Here is a 22755-nt window from a genome sequence, read left to right on the forward strand (position 1 = left end):
ATCATTTTTGCCAAAGTAATTCTAACTCAGGGTGACACTTCTCAAAGTTTTCAGGTTTTTCTTTCAAGTGCACTTATTCCATGATCATGCTCCTTATATACATAATTTGCATCTTTTCCCGTGAACATTTTGATTCCCAAACTTCATACAGTTTATGTAGTTCATCAACATACACTGTGTTTCATTCAGGCATCCGCCGTGGCACATCTGTGCTCAGTTTCCTAAGGCTTTGTTCCCCTCATTCCTCTGCTTCATTAGATCACAAGATTTGAGTCTTTGTCTTATTTTCCCTTGGTTTCCATGGAAGCTGCAGGATGAGTGTTTGTTTTAAAATTCTAGTCAGCATCAAAATCTTGCATGTATGAAAATTATGTTCTATACACAATTGTGTTCTTAAGCCAGCAAAGTTTCAAATTAGGTAAAATTGACATAGCAGAGACAAGTTATTTTCATGATACTTCTCAATTCTTTTTAAAAAACAAAAAAGAAATCCCAGAAAAGTAAGTTTAATTTTCAAAATATTATTTTGTACCTGTAGTTGTGTGAAAATTTTATCAGGTAATTATAGTGTTTCTGTGATCGTAGTTCAACAGCAAAATGTTGTTGTTAAAGCTGGGATTTCAAGGAAGTGAAGGTGACCATTGCTGTACATACACTCTTATTAAATTCACATACACCTTTGTGTTTTCAAATACTGTAAAATGCAAAATGTCTTGTTTAGTATTTTTAGAGTGCCATCATTGTAAATATTTTAATATTTTATTTTAGCCGGAAAGTGAAATTTCCACCACAGTAGAAGATTACAGTTCTGAGGTAAGACTGAAGTAATGCTTTTCCTAGCTTTTCTTTCAACCTTTTCTGTTACATGTTTGCTGCAATGCTGTGCATAGTTTTTCAAAAGGAGAAGGAAAGAAAGAGCAGATGTGATATTATGGACAAATCTGTTGCATGTTATTACTGGTATGATCAATGTACCATTAAAGCAAGCATTATGTCAACTCCATAATGGGATGGCTACTGTAATAAATAATGCAGTATATACATAAACTGTTGTAGCAGTGTCATCCTTAAGGTCGTATTAATGCTTTGTATTGCCATGGGACTATTGGCTGTGCATAATCTCTGCTAATTTTCTGTGAGAGACTATTTAACAAGTCGATTACATTTTAATGAGTTTCAGAGCAGCCTCAGTGACTGGCTGAGTGTCAGTCTGCTGCTGGGAGATGATGAGTGATTGCCTGTGCATCGCTTGTTGTTTGGCTGGATTGTTTTCTTTCACTTATTACGCTGACTGTATCTCAGCCCATGAATTTCAGTTGCTTTTGCCCTTCCAGTTCTCTCTTCCACCCTGCTGGTGGGGGAGTGAGTGACTGGAACAGAGGCTTAGCTGCTAGACAGAGTCAGCCCACACGTTGGCATCTGCAAGTCATCTCTGTCACATGGAAGGGTAGTTGTGTGTGTGGAGCTTGGGTCCTGCCAGATAAAACAGTTGTGTTTGTAAGGAGTAGACTGCCGCATGCATAAATGTTGGTCAAGAACATGCCAGCAAGAAATGGCCATGGAACATCTGAATAAAGTAGGAATTGGTTTTACTTTGAAAATCTAATTTTTCATGTCTCAAACAATCATTTTGTGTTGGGGAAGTCTGGGTTTTGTTTTGTAGTTCTCTGTGCTAAGCAGTTTAGAACAAACACACCCAGAATCTTAAACTTGGCAACAAGGAAGAGGGGATGAAGTAAATCAAATCAATCTCATTGCTGTTTGCTGTCAAGAATGTAGCAGACAGGCAGTTTGAAGAACTGCCATGACTGTAGTGCACCTTTTTAGAATATGCATCACCATGGTATGTGATTACTTTTAAATGCAATTTGCAGTGTGTGAAGAATGAACCCTTGAAAACAGTTGACAATGTCATTGATATTCATGTATTTTGAGAAGTGAGACATATTACATATATATGTATGAAATGGATGAAATTCTGATCCACTTCTAAGGTGGTAGGAAGCAGTGATGGAGACTGATTGCAAAAGCTGAAGAAAACATGTCTTTGCACAGAGCAACAAGATACAGAAAACATCTGGTATAATGCCTAATGGTAATTGTGGATGTGTTCTGATTTTAGTGTTTGGGGCTTTAGTTTCAGTTGAATTTAAAGCTCTCATTTTAAAATGAAGTTCCACATCTAAGCACTAAATTCTCCAAAGATTTCCATGAATAATCTGCAGAGGATATGAGCGACCAAATTTTCAAATACTGAAGACACAGAAGAGTAGAATTGCTGAATCTGAAGAGCAGAGATATCTGAATATTCCTTACAAAAATTATCAATTTCCTAAAAAATGTAGTGGCAGATGCATTACTAGGCAGTGCTTATTCCTGCAAAAAGAATTTTTACCTTGCTGAGAGTTATTTTCTAAGACATAAATAGGCAACACAAAACTTATGAATAGTAGCATGATACTGGCTCTCATAAAGAGCAAGCTCAAGCTGTCAGATTTGCCATCTTTAATAAACTCTTGTTAATTCCAGTTCATTACAATTAGTTGGTATCTGAAATGGGGAGACATCACATTTAGGAATGCAAATATTTTAGGAGCTGATTTTTCAATATGTTTCATATCAGCTGTAATGTTACTTTTATAATTAAAAGCTCTTTTTCCATTCATGGACACACTGTAAAAAAAATTATCTGAAGCCTTTTCAGTGGAAGATGAGAATAAATTAAATTTTGTCTGTATCAGCATAATTATGCAAATATATAAAATTTTGAGCTAATTTTTTTTTTCCAAGTACATGATTTCCTTTTCAGAATGCTAAGAAAACCCACATTTGAAGAGACATAGGCCTGTTGATCCATCTTTTTTCTTATAGATTAGAACATCTGTATTATTTTTTGTGGTTTTGCCAGAAATTGAGTTGAATTGAGGTTGTCATGCTTCGAATTCAAACAGGTTGTAAATAGTTTGTTTTGTTGTTGTTGATAAATTAAATCAGATGGTGCTAATTCTTCAGCCCCTTCTCTTGAGGAATTTATAAAACTAAGTGATAAGGTATTTCCCTCTTTAGCAGACTTACCAGACACAAAATTATAAGGCAATACAGTAATCTAAGCAAAACTGAAGGTATATTTATGTAAGAATTCTTGTATTAAAGGAAGTTTATTGTAAATACAGTCTTTTGTTCAGTTTTGCTCAGCCACCTTTCTAATACCTACACTGTCAATGTAGTAGCTGACTGAGGACTGGTAAATCCTTCATATGTCCAGCTTGTCTTTTGGGACAAGTTCCTCCATGTGAGCAGCAATGACACCTACCTGCATTGTCTTAAATGATAATGGTGGTTAGCTATTTAAGGTTATGGTTTGAACTCAGAGCTAAGAGAAGTTAGGCTTTTCCTAACAGTTGAAATTTTGAGGGATTTTATAACTGTGTAAGGTAAAGTTACCCCCATACATTTTCCATAGCCTCAGTTTTATGGTATAACTGAAAAGCTGTTCAATATCATTTTTTTTCTCCTCTTTGTTCTCTTTCCAAAATGCAAAGTATATCTCTGAAAAGATGGTTAATACAAAGTGTAGAAAGTTGTTTGGTTTTATATATTTTAATGAAATTCTATACCTCAGCCTTAACTGCTGCATAAAGAAATCAGTTGCTATTCTGTTACTATATAGAAAAATATATTAAGCTATAGTTGATAGTTTAAAAAGTCATCAGTGGTTCTCCTTTAGAAGTTACTAACCTTAGTTACAGGATTGTAACTTTTTTTGCTACAATCTAAAAATGGCCTTTGTTTATGGAGTATAAACCCTCCCCACCAAAACCTCCAAAATATGCTGAAATTAATTTTCCCAAGGTAACCTGATTGCTAATTTTAGCTAAGTTCCATATAGTCAGCTGTGACATAACTAGAAAATTCAGGAGAGGCTAAGAACATTGACAAACAGTAATCAAGGTCTAAATATTAATTTTTAGGAAGGAATCAGGTGTCCAAAATGTACAATAATGGGTGAAGGGGGAAAGAAAACATGAGGTAAAATTGTTAATATGTTCCAGATACTTCTGTATGTTTCTACTACCAAATCAAACAAGTCTTTTAAGCAGAACAGTATGTATTGATTTATGCTGAGCATGAATTTATTATTTATAGAGGGAAATCTCTGTAGTAATGGTATTAATGTTGTAAGTAGTTACACATTATTTATTATTACTGCTGTTTTTGAGATACAATTTCAAGTGTTCCAAGGTCTAAGGAACATTAGATAGGGTACAGGGATTTCATAAATGTAATCCTGACCTCTGGTGGTATTTGTCATGAATCACTGCCTTAATCCCGTGGTGGAGGTTGGTTTTCCTTGTGTCTCTCAGAAAGAAGATTCCTTTTATTTGCCTTAAGCATATGTATTAACTGATGCAATAGAAATGAAACCTTTATTTTTAGCCATTAGACTACAGATTATATTTTACTTTATAATACTAAATAACATTTCTGTGAATTATTTTGAAAATGCAAGGAAGGAAGAACAATCAGACATAATGTCCTTTGAAACTTCCATAACCTTCACTTGTTTCATATTGTTTGTTCACCAAAACTGTGACTGCTGAGTAATGTATTGTAAAATTTAATCTGTTCTTATTTTGTGATTATTTACTCATGCAATTTTATCCAGAGCTCTTGTTACTGTTTGGTTCCATTATGTTAAAATGGTATGTGGTTTATTCTTTCAATGTTTAATTGTTTCCTGGGGTATGTAACTAAGCACATCATAAGTAAATAAGGCATAAGAATGTTTCAGTTTTAAAGGTGAACTGCAAAGCTTTTAAAGAAGGAATTATAAGAATCTACATGAAGAGCATTTATAGAGTTGCAGAAGATCTTTAAATGGGTAAATCACTGGGACCATAATCCAAAACACAAGAGTCCTGCAGGCCTTGTTTAGTCATCTACTGACACTCAAGTTGACATCTGAACTACTGAATTCATATATTTCAGATGAGTGGAAAATTAATTTTTAATTAAGATATTTTAAGCTAGTGACTCATTACCAACTATTTGCTCTTACACAGCAGAATTTGTCATGCTAGGGGTTGCCAGGCTACTCCCAAGGTTTCCCTCAACACAGCACCCTGCTGTGGCTGCCTGGCTGGGGTATTTTTCACAGATTGCAGTGCAGTTTGTTGCCTCGTCGTGTTTCCACTTACACTTTGCAGGAGACATTTGAAAGAAGAAGGTATCAGATGAGAAGAGCATGGACTACCATGTTACTATGTGCTACCATCACTTGTGTGATGCTGAAGAGTTACACTCCCATGAAATGGAGCAGGATTTCTGACGCTCCACACAGTTGATTTGAATGTGTGTAGCAAAATCTCTTCTCTAAGTTAAAGGTCTTTTGTAGAATTTTCAGCTGCTGAGCAGTCTGGAGCAGCTAATGAGATAAGACTTTTGTGCCTTTCCTGTTAGCTGTTGTTATAAAGTATCTTTGATAGTCACACATAGCCATGATTCGTGGGAAGAGAAGTGTATCCACTGTGGTAGATTACAGTGTTTGTACACTGCATCTTTATCAATTAAGCCTAAGTAAAATGGGAGTTGCAAAGGGGAAAGGAAGGATTTCATAGTAGTTTCTATTAAACTACTACTGTTGTTAATCTGGGACATGTGCCAAAATCTGAATAAAGATGTTGGTACTAGGCGCTGCGAAGACATTTGTGTGTCTGAAAGTAAAGCAAACATCTGGCAATGCACAAATGATACACAGTGCCTCTATGAGCTGCCTGGACTGCTGTTTGCTGCCATTTTCTTTATTTCTTCTAAACTAAAGTAGTAAACTCTGTGGTGTCTTTTTTTTACTGGGAAAATCAGAAATTGAAAGGGTGCTGTATCAGCTCTGCAAATTCTCTAATGCAGATTTGTCCATTTGCCTAATACAAATTCAATTACTGTATTGATCCCATTTATAACAGTGCACTTATTGATTTGCTCAGGCGTGGTAGTTATTTGTAAGTAAGTCCTCATCCAGGCTATGCAGACATCTGAGCAGTGCAGCTTCTTTTTTGATTTAAACATAGTATTTGGATCTGAAATACTATGCCGCCTTTCCATTTCTAGTACCATTATTTTTGTTTCAGACTCTGATGTAATAATGAGCTCTGAGGAGAAATGCAGCTTTTACTGCTTTCTCATTTTTGAACATTGGTCTGCTGCTTTAAGAGCCTGCCTTTTTGTTTGACCACTATTCCTGTTTACCCAGCATGCTCTTTTCATTTGGATTTTTTTTTACCTATAACTGCTACTTTGGCTTGTGCTTGCCTTTTGGAGATTTGCTGGTTTTGGTTTGTAAGTCAGTAGAACCAAAATTCTCATAGAAGCTGATAGGCCTTGCAGTGTTAGGTGAGTAAAAGAGGATTTATTTTCGAATGTCTTATGTCAAATGTATATTTTTTTTTTCAATTTCATGAAATTCCTTCAAATTGAGAATGAAAATCTATGATACTGCCTTTCATCCCCTATCAAGAGATAGGTGACTTTCAGAAAGACTAAATTTTGTGGTGTATAAAAATCTTTCAGAAAGCATAACTATCTTTAATAATATGTAAAAATATTAAACATGTAATTTAAAATGCAATAGTGCTGTATTTTAATTATTTAAAAGATAAAGCTTTGCATTGACCTTTAAATCTGAATTCCTTTGTTTTCTCTAGATGCTGATTGGTAATAACGTTTTTGTTTTTAGACAGTAGTATTTATTTTTGAAATTTTGGGTGTTTTACCTGTTATCTATGTTTACTTTGATGCAATTTACTATATGGAAAGCTATTTTGTATTTCAAATGAAATAAATTTTTGTAGCATAATAATTCCCGTGGGTCTGCAGAAATTGCCACATAAGACTCAAGTAAGGGGAAATAAAAATCAAGCATTATTTCAAATAATGTATTTAGAAATTGTCTTTATACAGGTAAATGGTTGCAGTTTTGTGACAAGAACAGCTATACCTGCAGACTTAATCAGGGTACAGTATTGCAAATTGAATCGGAATACTAATGGAGAATACTAAACACCTCAATTTTGAACAAAAACTGTGTTGCTGACTAATACTTTGCATGCTGTGCTCTACATCTACATTGTTTGCTATATTAATGTAGTGTATCCTTAAACTTGAAATGCAAACCAGTTTAGTCCATCTATTAAGGCTAAGTTTATAGAGCACAACTGGCAGAAACGTTTTGTGTCAGTGCTTTTGAGGTGTGAATTATACTAACAAAGGCGGTTACCATGGCAATAAGATCTTTGATGCACTATTGTATGTTAATGTTCTAAGGTGGCATTTGGTACAGAATGTGATGCTTGACTTTATTTACTGTGATAAAACATAAAAATTGGCATGTAAAGGAACTTGGATTGATTTAGGAAGAAGAATTTGGAGTTGGAGGCATTCATTCAGAGCATGGAATGCAGCACTCACACACACAGCTAGAGGTGATGGAGAATCAATTGGCTGGGAAACAACAAGAGATTGAAGAACTAAGCAGAGAGATAGAAGAAATGAGGGCAGCCTATGGTACAGAAGGATTGCAACAGGTATAATTACCTTATGTTGCTTTCTGCTTGCTATTTGGTTACATGCAAAAATGCAGAGCCTCGCTGGAAAGAGTTCACACTAATGGTAGCTGTTCAGAATGCACTCAGTGTGTGATATAGAATTAAGTACATGTAATTTCTTTCAGTCATATGCCATGTGTTCTTTTACTTTGAATGGCATTTCCATTGTATGTCTTTTTTTCTCTGTATTTTGTGACTAAAATTTGAATTATCTTTACAGTGAGATTCTTCAAATTAGGAATGGAAAGACAGTTTTCTTCAAGAAAAGCCCTAATTCTTCTCTACTTATGCAAAGACTTTAATGTCTTCCTGCTCCTCCAAGACCAAAAAAACCTCAGGTTTTACTCCCTAAGAAATAATATAACTGAACCAACATGTATTTGTATGTAAGACTTCACAGTGTGAAATGCAAAAACAACAGTGTCAGAATGTTTTAATCTAAAACACCTAATAATTTGAGGTTACAGGAAAGCATTTCTTACTTTAAAAATACCATTGGAATATAAACTTAAGTTCTAAAGTAAAGAATATTTTTCCAGTTTAAGCCAGTGGTGCAGTGCACTCAAGTCAGTGGTTTGCTGTGCTTTATGTCTTACTTGTCTCTCTCCTAATTTGGATTAAGGTCATGTCACTGTATTTTGCTATTTTTTTGCAAAGTGCTATAAAATTAAAAAAAAAATCTAATATTCAGTTATTTTCACTGTTGCATTATTCTTAGTAGTAGTAGTAGTATTAGTAGTATTATTATTATTACTACTACTGTGATAATAGATGTCATTTTATCCGCCATAGCACCAGTTAAGTGGTTGCCCCAGAAGAGGTGGCTTATTATTTCTTTGTCTGTTGTTGAATTTAAATTACTGTGTCTTGTATCTGTTGTGCTAAACATAATAGTCACAATCATAGCATAATAAACAAAATAGGTATTTCTAATGATTGTAACTACTGTTAATTTTTCCTGAAAGAGTAGAAAGTGAAAATGTTTTTTTAAACTGCATTTTTAAAATGGCCATAATTACAATTTTAAAAATAAAATAAAAATTTACTTTAACAAAATTGAGTGTTTTTGGGTTTGGGGCTGTGGTACAATAATATTTTAATTGTTGAAGTGTATTTTTTTTTATAGTGGTACAGTGAGTAGTGTCTCAGTTGAGAAATGCGTATGGTTTATTTTTCAGAAGAAACAAAAGAATTGTAAAAGGAGAGTGGAGAAGATAATTGTGTGCGTTATTTCTGCCTTTGTCAAGAACAGAGATTGAATTTAAAAAGTTGAAAATTATATCACATGATGTGCTTTGGAACTAACATATTTACATTTTCAGTTTCATTGAACAGATGCTAAAGCAAAGGTGTAGCACTCTTAAGTTCCTGATCTGTTCCTGATTTTCTCTACTATAACAAACATTTAGTATTTTCATTAGGCATGTGCACTTTTTTTGGAGTTGATTCCAGTGTTCTAAAAGAACTTTATCTGGAAGCATTACCATGTTAAAAACCAAGATTCAACATATAACTTGGAGAAGGTTTTTTGAGGGAATATTGTAAACAAAGCACTTACAGAATATTACTAATGGTTTAAGAAATTTGCAACATGTAGACAGGAGGCTTCCATTAGCCTTAAGTGAGTTCACATTGAGAAAGAAACTTTATACTGATACATGATTGTATAAATGCACACAAAAATATTGCAAATCCATATTGTAGAATTTATGACTGCTTGAATGTAATCCTACGAAAAATTAAAACAGTTGGCAAAGAATTTTTTGGTACTCTTACAATTTCTTCATCATTGCAAATTACAGAAGATTCATCTGTTAAATGTGTTGTATCCATTTTGCAGCTTGAACTGATTTTCTTGTGTAGTTATGAATGATTTCCCTGGGTTCACAGTGTAGGAAACCCTCCTTTAGTACAATGAATGCTGTTTGTTGCACTTCAAGTGAGAGGTGATATAACTTGCATTTATTGTGGGAAAAGTGTGTGAACATGAGTAGTTGTGCAAACACCATTAGTAGATATTCTGGCTTCCTTTATGATGGTTTATGTGGCCACACTTTTTATTTTAAAAGCAAGTTATATATTTAACTAATAACCTTCTTAAAAGTTCAGATTTTGTTATTTGTTAACTATATTTTATGGAGAGATCATGTATTGTTCAATGAGGGTGAAAAAGCCCTCCTTCTTTAATTTTTAGAAATAAAGCTTGTTAAAATATAAAAACTATACTAGTGAGACACTTTTAAAATAGAGAGGTTAGGGATGATTTATTCCTACCTAACTGAAATTAACTAGTATTTTTGACTGTAGTTTTCATGTGCATTAATCGTTTAAATTTTATCTTTTACAGCTGCAAGAATTTGAAGCTGCGATCAAAAAAAGAGATGACATTATCACTCAGCTCACTACTAACCTGCAGCAGGCACGGAAAGAGAAGGATGAAACCATGAGGGAGTTCTTGGAGCTTACTGAGCAAAGTCAAAAACTGCAAATTCAGTTTCAGCATGTAAGTTTTACAGCTGCCAACATTTATCTGGGTTTGACAATAGTTGTCACTTTGGAGGTTCCATAAATAGCCACTTCCTGCAAAAAATTTTTTGTGCATTTTTCAAATATCAGCCTCTTAGCATAGATCAGCAGGCATTTTCCTGGTCCTACAGTTGTCGTCACAGTATAGAATAATTAATTGTAAAATTACAAATATTAGTCTGTTTTCTTCCCTATTATGTGGTAATAGCTTCTGATAAATACTTAATTGTGGCAGTTATCCTGGGGAAAAATACTTGGGTAGGTAGTTCTCAGAGCTTTGGGCAGAAGTGTTCCCTTTGAAATCAAAATATCCGGCCATCAGCTTCCATGGGCCACAGCTTCACACTCCAGTTCTTATATTTCTGAATAAAAGCTTCCTTTGTGGTGTTATTAAAAGGTAGTTTAAATTACAAAGTGAAGCTTCAGAAAGACATTTCTTCTAACAAGCATGATGATTGAGGTGCCACAGGCACACAGATGACACCTTACAGTGTTGCAGTTGAATATTGTAGTATTTCATGCTGTTTAAGCACATTATATAGCTTATTTTGAGCTTCAATTGGATTATATTCTGAAGCCTGAGATTTTATTATTAAAAATCTGATTATGGGCTCCATAGTTGCAAGTAGTTAGTTTTACTACACACTGATGTATCTGAGACACTGCTGTCCTATGTTACCTCACCATGAATATTTAATTAATATGAAATAATTATTGGCTGCTCTTCCCAAATGAATAAGGATGTTTGACTTCCTCTAAAAGAACTTAGAAATCTTTGACTTGTGATGTTGAAGAAGAAAGTAAGGATCACTATTTCTGTATGTAGCACAAGCATTTTCTGAAAAACCTGATGTATTTTAGGTTTTATTTCTTTAAAATTCAAGTTGCAGGCAAGTGAAGCCCTAAGGAACAGCAGCCATAGTTGCACAGCTGCTGATTTACTGCAAGCCAAGCAACAGATACTTTCACATCAGCAACAGCTAGAAGAACAAGAAAGTCTGCTTAAGAATTACCAAAAGAAGAATGAAGAATTTGAAGAGCAGATTACACATCTTCAAGAGAAAATAGTGACATATGAAATGGTATGTTCCATACTCTAAAGATCTCTTTTCCTAAACACTTTTTAGGATTTTGTAATTCCTTGGAAAAAAAAAGCCAGAGCACAGGTAATGAGTTTGCTGCATAGAATGCATACAACAATTTTAAGTTTTTGACACTGTTTCTCTTAACTAACACATAATATGTATATAATTTAAAACTGAAAATTTTATGTCAGTATTATATATTATTTTTATAAGAGTTGTGGAAATATTTAGAGCAAGTTTTGAAACTATGTTTCATGTGTTAAAACACCTTCAATGAATTATATTATTTTAGAAAAAAGAATTACATTATCTGCCTGAACATTCTTTTCTGCATTAAGCAAAGAATGAATTTTTTCCTTTGTGTACTTTTTTTATTATCCTTCATAAAAAACATTTTAAAACCACCTAAAAATCAAATATTACTAAAAGTTATAGACACAGTGGGGTTGGAAAGAGTAAGGGAGAGACATGATCACATGGGTAGGGTTGGAGGTTCTCAGTATTCCAAGGATACAAGAAACTTCCAAATGAGGTCAACAAATAATTTATATTTATGTTTTATAACTAACATAGCCTCTCTAGCCTTCTAAAAAAGACTAAATAGCTAAGTCTGTAAATGTTCTTACACGTTCAGATAATTAGCTAAAAATAAGAACATGGCTTTCCTCTTCTATTTTAAGGAAAAACAGAGAAAAGAGGGGGAAGATTTGAGTAAATTAAAAGAAAAAGAAGCATTAGTTGAACAGCTGGAAGCAAAACTTGGAGAAGAGGAAAAAAATTCATTTCAGCTAAAGGAAAAATTATCAGATGTCAGCAAATTACTTGAAGAATTGAAAGAAGAAGTTTCCCTAAGGAACCAGCAAATAAGTAACATGGAAGTTGAACTTACCACCTACAAACAGAAAGAAAGACAATGTTCTGATGAAATAAAACAATTAATGGGAACTGTGGAAGAACTGCAGAAACGATGTTATAAAGACAGCCAGTCTGAAGCTGACATTGTGCAAAGAATGGAATTAGAAACACAAAGGAGACTGGCACAACTTCAGGCTGAACTAGATGAAGTGCATGGCCAGCAGATTGTACAAATGAAGCAAGAATTAATTAAGCAGCATGCAGCAGAAATAGAGCAGCGTCTTTTGCAACAAAAAGTAGAATTGGAGCAAACTTCGAGTCTGTGTTTTAATGAGAATGTTAATAAAGATCAAATGCATTTAATGAATATTAAAATTAATGAATTGAATGCAAAATTGCAGGATGCTGATAAGGAAAGGGAAAAAATAAAGCAGGAATTGTCACAACAGATGGAAGTTATTGCAACAGAGAAATCTCTTCAACAAACTAGAATTGAAGATCTTCTACAAGAACTGAATTTTTCAAGAGAGCAGGTTCAAAGAGCCAAGCAAACTATAGTGGATATGGAATGTAGATTAAATGAAGCTGAAAAATACCGGTTTGTGATTGAAGATTTAAAAACTCAGCTGGCTTCTGCCTCTGAATTTAGGAAAGACTTGGAATTAAAACATGAGGCAGAAATCACAAATTACAAAATAAAACTTGAAATGCTGGAAAGGGAGAAGGATGCAGTTTTGGACAGGATGGCAGAATCTCAAGAAGCAGAATTAGAGAGACTGAGGACAAATCTTCTGTTTAGTCATGAAGAGGAACTTTCCAGGCTTAAAGAAGACTTAGAAAAGGAGCACATGGTGAACATGGAAAGCCTTAAGCACAACTTGAATATACACCATAAGCAGCAATTAGATGAAATGCAAAATGAAATGAGTCAAAAGATAGAAGCCATGCAATATGAAAAGGACAACTTAATCACAAAGCAAAATCAGTTGATTTTGGAGATTACAAACCTGAAAGATTTACAGCAGTCTATTGTAAATTCTAAATCTGAAGAAATGACACTTCAAATCCATGAACTGGAGAAGGAGATTGAGGTGCTTAGGCAAGAGGAAAAAGAGAAGGGTACTCTTGAACAAGAAATACAAGAGCTGCAGCTTAAAACTGAGTTGATGCAGGAACAAATGAGGGAGAGAGAAGATACCCTTCAAAAAAAATGTTCAGAATTAGAAACACAAAATAATGTCCTTAAGGGGGAAAATGAAACTCTGGAAGAGAAATTAAAAAATATGTTGGTATGCTCTGAAGAAAACTTACTTTGTAACAGTGGTATTAGCTCTAAGACAGAAATTTTGGACTTGCAAAAAAGAATAGAAAAGCTTATTACTGAAAATGAGCAACTTAAAAACCAAAACAGTATCCTCCAAGAGGATACTGAAAGGCAGAAGAGTGCCTTTTCATTGACTGAGAAAAAACTTGAAGCTAGCTATAAGGAATTACTGAAAGAATGTGCAAGTCTTCTGAAGGCAAAAACTGAGTTAGAAGAGAACAACAAAAAGCAGGAAGCTGAATATAAAAGTAAACTTAAAGCTTTGAATGAAAAGGTATGCCACTTACAAAGCAATAGACCAGTTTTATTTAAAACTAAACCCTCTGCTTTTGAAGGGAGTAAAGAAATAAAGGTGTCCAGGGAAGACATATTTGGGGCTGGAGAAGTTGTTGAGAAAGATGCTACAGAACTTATGGAAAAACTTCAGGTTACTCAGCGTGAGAAAGTGGAATTATCCCTGAGACTTGCTGATCTCTCTGAACAGTTAAAGTCAAAGGATAGTGAAATCTGTCATTTAAATGAAAAAGTCAAATCCTTAAAAGACGAGAAAGAGCAAATTCTAGTGAAATGTAAAGAACTAGAAGTCACAGTTAGTCATGTTCAGAAAAGAAATAGTAGTAGTAATGACTCTAAGAAAAGATGCTCCAAAGGAAAATCTCTAAAGGCTGCTACTCCGGCATCTGAAAGTAGGAATAAACCCCCTGGTTCAAGGAGTAAAGCTGATGAAGGAATAAATTCAAGAGGTAATCGAAGTTCTGGTAAAGACTGCAGCCATGAAGTAACAAAAAAGAAGGAGGTCCAGCAAATGCTGAAACCAGGACAGCAGACTGTTGTGGAACATTTGCATGGGATGCCAGACAGGCTGACAGAGGAAACATCATTACCAGCCATTACACAGAGTGAAAATAACCTTCAGCAGCAAGTGGATGCCTTAAAATCAGAGCAGGTATGTGACATGAAACAGTATAAAAAAGCTTTAACTAAGAAAATTGGTAGGAGCTTACACTTGGAAATTTGCATCATATTTTTTCCAATTGGATGCTTTGAAGTATAGGTGTGTATGTGTGTCAGTGGGGTAAAGGGTTGTGGCCAGTGGTTGAAAGGGATTACATGAATAACATACAGGCAATGCGTATGAGGATGGGTTTTGAATGAAAAAAAAAAACCACCTCTTCTCTTGCGTTTAATTAAGTCAACAGCAACCACAAAAATGTAAGAAGACTACCAGAGCTCTTCATATTTATATTTTGATGCAGCTTTTCACTTTCTTGAGGGAAAAACTTATTTTGGACAAAAATTTTTATTCTGTGATTAGTTTTTCAGTTCTCTTAAGTACTCATTCAAACAGTATAAAGAATAATGAAACTTCATCAGTCATCATTCACCAAACTTTTGAAATATCAGACTTGTGAAACACCAAAATTACATTATCAACAATTTTGTTTTAAGAAATTTATCTGGCTGTGATAATGAGAATTCGTATCATGTGATTCTAACTATTGTCTTAAGTTTTGTTGGCACAATTTTGCTTGTATTTTTCAGAATTATAAATTAGTTGTAGGTAACATGGAAAGGATTCTTATTTGTCAATACAAATAGCCAAGTACTGAGTTACCAGTATTTAATTAGGTGGTGGAATCATAAATCTATATGTAAATTTAAATTTATGTACACTGATGAAGTTCAATAGCATGCTGCAAGTGTATGCAACTAAATGTTCTGTGGAAACAGATGTTAAGCAGACTTCTACTACTTTTTAAGCTTTTTTTTTTTGTTTGTTTTATGAAAGTCAACCTAATGGTGAACTAATACCACCAACTGCCTGACATTGCGTCGTAGTTCATTCATTTCCTGAGAAGTAAAGTCACAGGCAAAGCCACATTGGAAACAATTGTGAGATTATAAAAAAGAGCTTTAGCTTTGTGATGGTTTGGTTTAGGCTTTTTTGTTTGCTTGATTGATTGCTTGATTTGTTTTTTATAAGGCTGTTATAAGGGTCTTACAATTTCCTGCCATACAACTAAAAGTTGTTATGGTCCAGAGGTATCTAAAAACCTTTTCAAACTTCAGCTCTAAGTAGGTCCCTGTTGGCATATCCCAAACATCTTTTTTCTTTAGCAATAACATCCCCAAAGTGCAGACTGTAACTACAAGCCTTGAAAATCATTGTTTTTAATGCCTGCTAATAATGCAATCTTTTCTTTGTGTTTAGAGTGCACTTTCTTAACTACTCTGTTAATAATGATATTTCTCTTGCTTCACTAGGTTAAAATTCATTGTATTTTTATTGCTGCTAGACAGGAATTGAATTTTGTTTATTTTAATTTGATTTTTATTTTAAGTTGAAGTGTTTTGTTAAAACTATTTTGTTTTGTTACTATTTTGTTAAAACTCAATTTTTCAAACTAATTATGTTTAAATTTACTTTATACATACCATATGTGCAGCATTCCATTCAATACATTATTAGTGTCAGAAATTTCCAATTATCTATTTGGGGCTTTCTATTTTCTTGTTTCTCACTCTTTTAATTGTGTCTTTATATTCAAAGACTGATTTACAGCTGCAAATGGAAGCACAGCGGATTTGTCTGTCCCTGGTTTATTCAGCTCATGTAGACCAGGTTTGTGAGTCCTTGAAGGCAGAAAAAGAGAGTGCACTTTGCAGTCTTAAAGAAGAACTTGTTCATAATCATATACAAGAGATGAGTGATCTTAAAAGAATGCATCAGCTGGAGCTCCAGACGCTGAAATTTCAACAAACAGGTAACTTGACCAGAATTATGAGAATCTGTATGAAAGCTCTGTATCAGAATCTGTATGAAGCTCTGTATGAAAAACTGCCTTAAAAAGCCCCAACCAAACAAGCACAAGTGTTTGTGCATCTAGCTGCCCAATAAATTGTTTTTATATCATATTTTAAAGTGTTTTTTTTCAGCAAATTGTTTACCCAGTACATGCAGTCTACCACTGAAGTAACTTATTACTGAAAAAAAAGTATATAAAAAATAAGGAATCAAAAGTATTACAACTCATTGTTTGCTGTTTATATTAGCTGAATTAATTGTAAAGAATACTGTAGATTCACCTGTAAGGTAAAAAATAAGCAAATTCACCAGCAAAGTCTTTTTGGACTTTTTCTTTTCTGTTTTCTTTTAATTGCTGCATTGACTCCCTGGACACTTTAAGTAAACTTTGGTGCTACTTTTTGCCTCAGTGAACTTTTATTATGTTATCATGATGGTTTTCTATCTCAGGTTTTTGTTATACCATGTTTTGCCCTTGTTTAATTTTTTTGCAAAAGTTCTTCTCCCTCCACTAAGTATCTGTATGCATTTATCTTTCTGGAGGTCTGTAATAAACAAAGCCATTTCTTATCTTGGAGGAGCTGAGCTCCTCTAGAACGTGCAGCTCAGCTGTGATAATTGAAACTGTCCGTGTGTTGTAACAATAAAGAGGGGAACAAAAAAGTGTCCTTCCTCAAGCTGAGGCAGGAAATTAGGCCTTTGGAAAGTTGTTGTGCATCTAGTGTTTAAAAATAATATGAATCATTTGTATTCATAGATGATGAAGAGAAATCTACACAAAGACTCATAGAAAAGCTGAATGAAGCTGTCACTGAGGAATGTTCCAGGCTGGCTCAGGTAAGACTTAACAAAAAGCCTTTTTCAAAATGAAAATTTGAGAAACAAAAAATTATGGTCAGTGAGTCATCATATTTTTCTACATTATTTTTGCAGGTTCTCTTTGCAGCTTTTCTCTTTGCATTGATCTCAAAACAGAGACTGCTAAACCTGAGTTTCCCAAATAGTATTGCAAATTGTTTTGTTTGGTTTTTTCCACCTAAACTTGTGTCCTTGTCCAGACAAGTCTTTGTCTTGCACATAGTCCTAATCTTCTAGCTAATGTTGATCTCATCTCTGCTAGTTTGGAAGTACTTTTTTCCTTTCTCTTTGTTTCTGGATAAATGTTTTTGATTCAAGAGTCCGGTGTCATTCACAAATATCATGATGCACCGGACATCACCTCTCATATCTGCAATAAGACAGTAATTTCTTTATCAGCTGCAGCTTATCTTTCAAAGACTTAAAAGTGTCAAACAATCTAAAAAAATTGCTGTCTGTATTTTTTTTTTAGTAAATGAATATCATAGTCAAAATTTGAACCTTATATTTAGTCTTCATTCTAATATCAGCCACCTATAATAATATTTTGGCATATCTTTTCTTCTAGAGTAAGAGTAACTGATGGCCCTTACGGAGACTTTTGGACCATCAATTGAGTTACTTGTTAGACTTATTTTTAGATAAATTAAGCTGCTTTTGTCACTCGTTGTAAGTTTTCAAGTCTAAAATACTTTGAACGGATATGATTTGTGGTTTGGGGTTTGGTGGTTTTTTACCTTCTTTGCTGGACTTTTTTCAATACGTTTTTGGTATTCCCATCTTTTTGGGAAAGTGAATAGCAGAATTTTAACTTGAGATCCACCATGGGAGAGATTGAGCAGAACTCCATGGTAGCTCAGAGAAAGTGGCAGCTAAATGAGAGTGCTTGGCATGAGTTATTTCACAGTGTAAAAAATGCTGCCTGTTTGTATGATCCTTTTGTAGAGCTGTTGGAGAAATTGTGGTTTTACTTTTCTAAGTTCAATTTGGTTTTTGTTGAGTACAAAATCTTTAAATAAAGAGTCCCATTGTGCTTTGAGAAAGCAGTTTCTTTTCAAGTATCACCTTCAGAAATCATATGGATAAATCTTCGGTTTGCCTGTCCCTTGTGAATCTGGCAGTGTTCTGCTGACCACATAGCACCAACAAACATAGGGTATTCTGCTCATTACTTGCTTTTTCATGCCATACACTTTTGTCTGATTTGTTCAGCACGAACAAGATGAGCTGTAATGCCTTAAAGGGTACCAATTTCTGTTTTAAGGAATTCCTCTTTTAAGTAAAATTGCAGCCTTTGAGAATGAGACATTTAAAATGTAAAGTTGCTTTCCACATTACTAAAGAAGGCTTTTCTCTAAAAGCTTTTACTACTTAGCAGTTCCAAATTAAATACTGATGTGGAAACATGCATTTATGCTTCAGCTGAAAAGTCTTTTCATATTTGTTTCTTTTATCAGGAGTTTACAAGATTGTCTACATTCTTAGGATTCAACAGAACATTTATGCCACCATTTTCACAGAAGTTAATGCTCACAAAATACTACTTTCTCCTGTTTTTCTTGTTTCCTTTGTGAACTGTGATTGACAAAATAATAATAAATTGTTTACTTTTCACTTTGATTTGTTGTGCAGGTTTTGTGTGGCAGTCAGAAGGAACATTCTTCAGCTGCTGTAGAAGCTGTTGATAAAGAACAGGAAATTTTCTGTAAACCTCCTGTAGAAGAAAAACTGAGCGTAGAATTACCAGTACACAGAGATCAAGCTCAAGGTAATGACTTTGTACTATCATGCTGGTTAAAAGTACTTATTTAAGGTATTTCAGACTGGCAATTATGCCATTACTTTTTCAAGTACTAATGCATGTGCTTAAATAGCTGTTTTAGAGATTGCCTCATTATTCTGAAGCACTTTATTTTTGTTATGGATATTTTCTTACGCTGTTTTCATTTTCATGGATATTGGTGGAAAAAAATTTTGGGGGTTTTTCTCTTCCTCCTTTTGTAGAAGAAGCTAGCAATCCTACCAAAAAATGCATATGTATCAATACATATAAAAATGTGTTCAAAATCTGGAAGGACTTCACTTGTTTTAGTATTTTGTAATGTTTATCAGACAATTCTTCGGGGCAGAACTTGTGAACAAATCACTTGTGTTAAAATTTATGGTAAAATGTTCATTTTCTTTTTTTAAAGTCCCTGGTTCTTTGTGTAATTTAACTGTGCAAGAAGGTATGGATGCTCTTCTGCAGAAGATAATGGAAGAGTACAGCAGGCTGAAAACACTTCAAACACAGCTGATGGCAGAGTGCAAACAGGTAAACTTTAATTTGAATTTTCTTTGTTGCATTAATTCCTTCTGGGTGACTGAGGAGGTGTTTGAGAATGCGTGTATCCTGGTTGAGTGGCAGAGCAAGGCAGTGATTTGAGAAAATGGAGAAAGCTGCTGTCTGTGTCACAGAATTGTGGGTTGGTTGAGGTTAGGAGGCACCTCTGGAGTTCATCTAACCCAGCCCTTCATCCAAAGCAGAGTCAGCTAGGAAAGATTGCCAAGGACTGTGTCCTGCTGAATTTTGATACTTTAGGAGCCCAGTGGGCAGCTTTGCCTTCTTCAGGTTATACATGCCCAGCTCTTCCACCTCTCCTAGTACAACAAATGCTCCAGGCCTCCCATCTCCTTTGTTACTCTCTGCTGGACTCATGCCAGTATGTCCATTTCCCTTTCATACTGGGAGTGCAGCACTGGATATAATATTTTTGTGCTGTTACTGACAAATTGTTGTTAATTGCATTTACTTGGTTATTATTCAGGTTAAGGAACCAAAGGAGTCTTCTTCAGAAAGGAGGAAAGAAGAGGAACCTATCCATATGGAAATAAGAAAGGAAAGTCTGCAGACTCCTTCACAGAATCTAATGGGTAAAAAGATGTATATGCTATTTTTAATGTTTGTACATTCAGAGAGAAAGAAAAGACAATTGCTTTTATTTTTAACTGATTTATATCTTACTACAGCTAGAACATAAGAGATTTTTTCTGATTTTGCAGTACAATACTCAGATTTTCTTAAATCTGTAAATTCTTTCAGAAATAGATTCTGTGATACATTTTGGGTTTAGTACTTTTTAGTTTTCCACAGTAACAATTTGTTACCCATATCAAGTATTATTTTGCAGAATGGAAGATTATGTTCTCATTCTTTGTTACAGAAAAGTAGTTGACCGGATGTCAGAAATATTTTTAAACTACATTAATTATTCAGTCACTGCTAAATATTTGTGAAGAAGTTAATATAGTTTCTTTCTTTCATTCTTTCTTTCTTTCGTACTTCTGTTTGTTCTTTCTTTCTGCTCTTTCTTTCTTTTCTCTTTCTTTTTTTTTTCTTTCTTTCTTTTTTTTTTTCTTTCTTTCTGTCCTTCTCACCCCCTGCTTCACACAACCTGTATACAGATCCTACTATTCAAGAATACTGTTCAAAGGAGATAGGGAATCTTAAAAAACAACTTGAGGAGCAGCATGCTCAAGAGCTGGAGCACCTCCGGTCCTATTTCCAGCAGCAGCTGAGAGAAAGTCAAGAGAGGTACACTACAGAGCTTGTCCATCTGCAGGAGAAGCTTCACATGGCTGGGGTGTCCTCTGACCACACAAGGTATTCACCAGTTTTTCAATGCTTAAAACTTCATGCTCATTTAAGAAGTGTTTCAGATAACCATTTGTGTAAAGCTCTGTGTTCTGCTTCGGAATTGGAGCAATTCTTTATAAACATATTGCTCTGCTGTAGTTTTATTCCTTCAAGACTTGTTGAGAGTCTTAAAAGAAATGACATAAACATTGCAAATTAAGTAGTGCAGCATTTATTGTTAATAGAGGAAGATTTGATAAATGGAACAATGTGGAAAAGTAATTTCATATATATGAGCTTTATAGCAGCAATTTCAAAACTTCAACTCAGTAGACCACATTTAGTCTTCAAAACTCCAGGCACTATCCTTTACATCTAAAGACATCTTGTGTAGATGTAGTTGCCTGAAATTAATTAGTTTCTAGAATGTTAGGTAATACTAAAGTTTGTGGTAAAGTTTAAGTCGAGTTAACACATAATGGTTTTCACCAAGTCATGGGCAAAATAGTGATCTTTTAAAAATTATTATTTCTCCTCTCTGCTTTTTGTACTTTTTAGTGTATCCACAGATTCAGAAAGAAAGTTAAAAGAAGTCTTCAGGAAAGTAAAGTGCACAGAAAATCTTCATCAGAAAAAAACAGATAAAGCATTAGAGGTATGATGTAAATCAGTTGATAGCTAATATATATGAGTGACATAATTTGGATGCTTTGGCTTCATAGATTAAAGTTAATTATGGACTAATACTTAGTAGACTAAGATAGTTATCATCTTAGTGTTGTATTATACTATTACACAGTCAATGTGATGGGCAAAATATTTAAATTTTTCTGAAAAACATATCTGGGACTTATGATTAAGAAAACTTGCTTTATTGATGCTGGGTTTACATTTATTTTATCTCTGAGACAAGATGTTTCAGTTGGCTGCTTCTTACTAAAGTGGGAGACAATTCATGTTCAAATTCTGAGATATCTTCAGGAATCTTTAAAATATTGTGACCTCTCTTTAAAGACGAGTTATGAAAGGAGCAATTTAAGTTAAATACCAGGACTTTTGTAGTACATGCTGCACAGTTTAGGAGAAATTTTGAAAAAAATTTGGCAAATGACCCCAAAGATTTTAAGAGACCAGTGCAAATGGGAAAGACCCCATGCATTCCTCCCCTAGGAGTGCTGGAAACCTGGCTCAAAAATTCTGCATTTTGCAGAATAATAACATTGTTTTGTGCTGTGATTCTGTGCTTACTGACCTGGTTTCACAGCATTTAACATCTCAAATAGTGCTGGAAAGAGAGTTGTTGCAAACTTAATTAAAATTCATTTTGAAGCAGAAACAAGGCAAAGTGTTCTACCCAGTTCTTCTGTTTTGTGGTACAAAATTATGTGATTTGTATGAGATGTAGACAATATAATTTAAGGAAAAAAATCTCTTGCTGGATTTAAACTTGAAACTAATGAAGTAAAATCACATATTCATGATCTGAGATTTCATGTTTTTCTTACAGCTTGGTAGGGAGATGGAAATGCAGAATGATCTGGATGTTGTTCAATTGCTCCAAAAGCAGTACCAAGAAAGATTAGAAGAAGAAGTAGCAAAGGTATTACTTTTATTTCATTACTTTAAAATATGTTTAAAATATCTGTCATTTTTATTTGCCATTTTCAACTATTAGGTAATTGCTGTAGCATATGCTAACTTTCATATGATTTATTTACAAGGATTAGTTTCATTTGGCTTCTAAATGGGAAAGCCTTAAAAATTCTGGAACAGTTTGGGGTTTCTTAGCTATCTGTCCTATTCCTAACTCATAATTTCTCTTCATATGGGTTCTAGTGGTAATGTTTAAAACTTCAAAGGAAGTAGACAACATGCTACCATATGCTGCACTAGAATTTCTTTTTGAAATCCAGAGACTTAGGGTGTATTTCTTGCTACCATAGGCTTATCAGCAGGTCAGTTCAAAAGACTTTTGCACTTAATAGTTTAATATTATTTTCTCATAAAATTTTATTGTACATTTTAATATGTTGTGTAAAATACATCATTTTTATTTGGATCTGGTGACTAAAACATGAAAAGTA

At 34.1% G+C, this 22755-nt stretch overlaps 1 protein-coding gene across 5 annotated transcripts in view; it reads left to right on the top strand.

The window, feature by feature from the left end:
* The window catches only part of AKAP9 (A-kinase anchoring protein 9), a 106102-nt gene that overhangs the window by 32723 nt on the left and 50624 nt on the right, over positions 1 to 22755 (top strand). For 3 of the 5 annotated variants that reach the window (XM_054274228.1, XM_054274224.1, XM_054274225.1), the window contains exons 3-16: positions 769 to 813; positions 6958 to 7011; positions 7410 to 7580; positions 9949 to 10104; positions 11012 to 11209; positions 11893 to 14337; positions 15943 to 16156; positions 16955 to 17034; positions 18688 to 18823; positions 19248 to 19369; positions 19863 to 19968; positions 20500 to 20698; positions 21230 to 21326; positions 22179 to 22271. In XM_054274228.1, the coding sequence (XP_054130203.1) occupies positions 769 to 813; positions 6958 to 7011; positions 7410 to 7580; positions 9949 to 10104; positions 11012 to 11209; positions 11893 to 14337; positions 15943 to 16156; positions 16955 to 17034; positions 18688 to 18823; positions 19248 to 19369; positions 19863 to 19968; positions 20500 to 20698; positions 21230 to 21326; positions 22179 to 22271 (4116 nt within the window). The remainder of the gene's footprint in view (positions 1 to 768; positions 814 to 6957; positions 7012 to 7409; positions 7581 to 9948; positions 10105 to 11011; positions 11210 to 11892; positions 14338 to 15942; positions 16157 to 16954; positions 17035 to 18687; positions 18824 to 19247; positions 19370 to 19862; positions 19969 to 20499; positions 20699 to 21229; positions 21327 to 22178; positions 22272 to 22755) is intronic. The other 2 variants (XM_054274226.1, XM_054274227.1) reach the window with 2 other exon arrangements.

The sequence above is a fragment of the Melozone crissalis genome, unplaced genomic scaffold (genome assembly GCF_028551555.1).
Source record: "Melozone crissalis strain CALT ecotype California unplaced genomic scaffold, PUWL_Pcris_2 ptg000016l_1, whole genome shotgun sequence".
Taxonomy (NCBI): domain Eukaryota; kingdom Metazoa; phylum Chordata; class Aves; order Passeriformes; family Passerellidae; genus Melozone; species Melozone crissalis.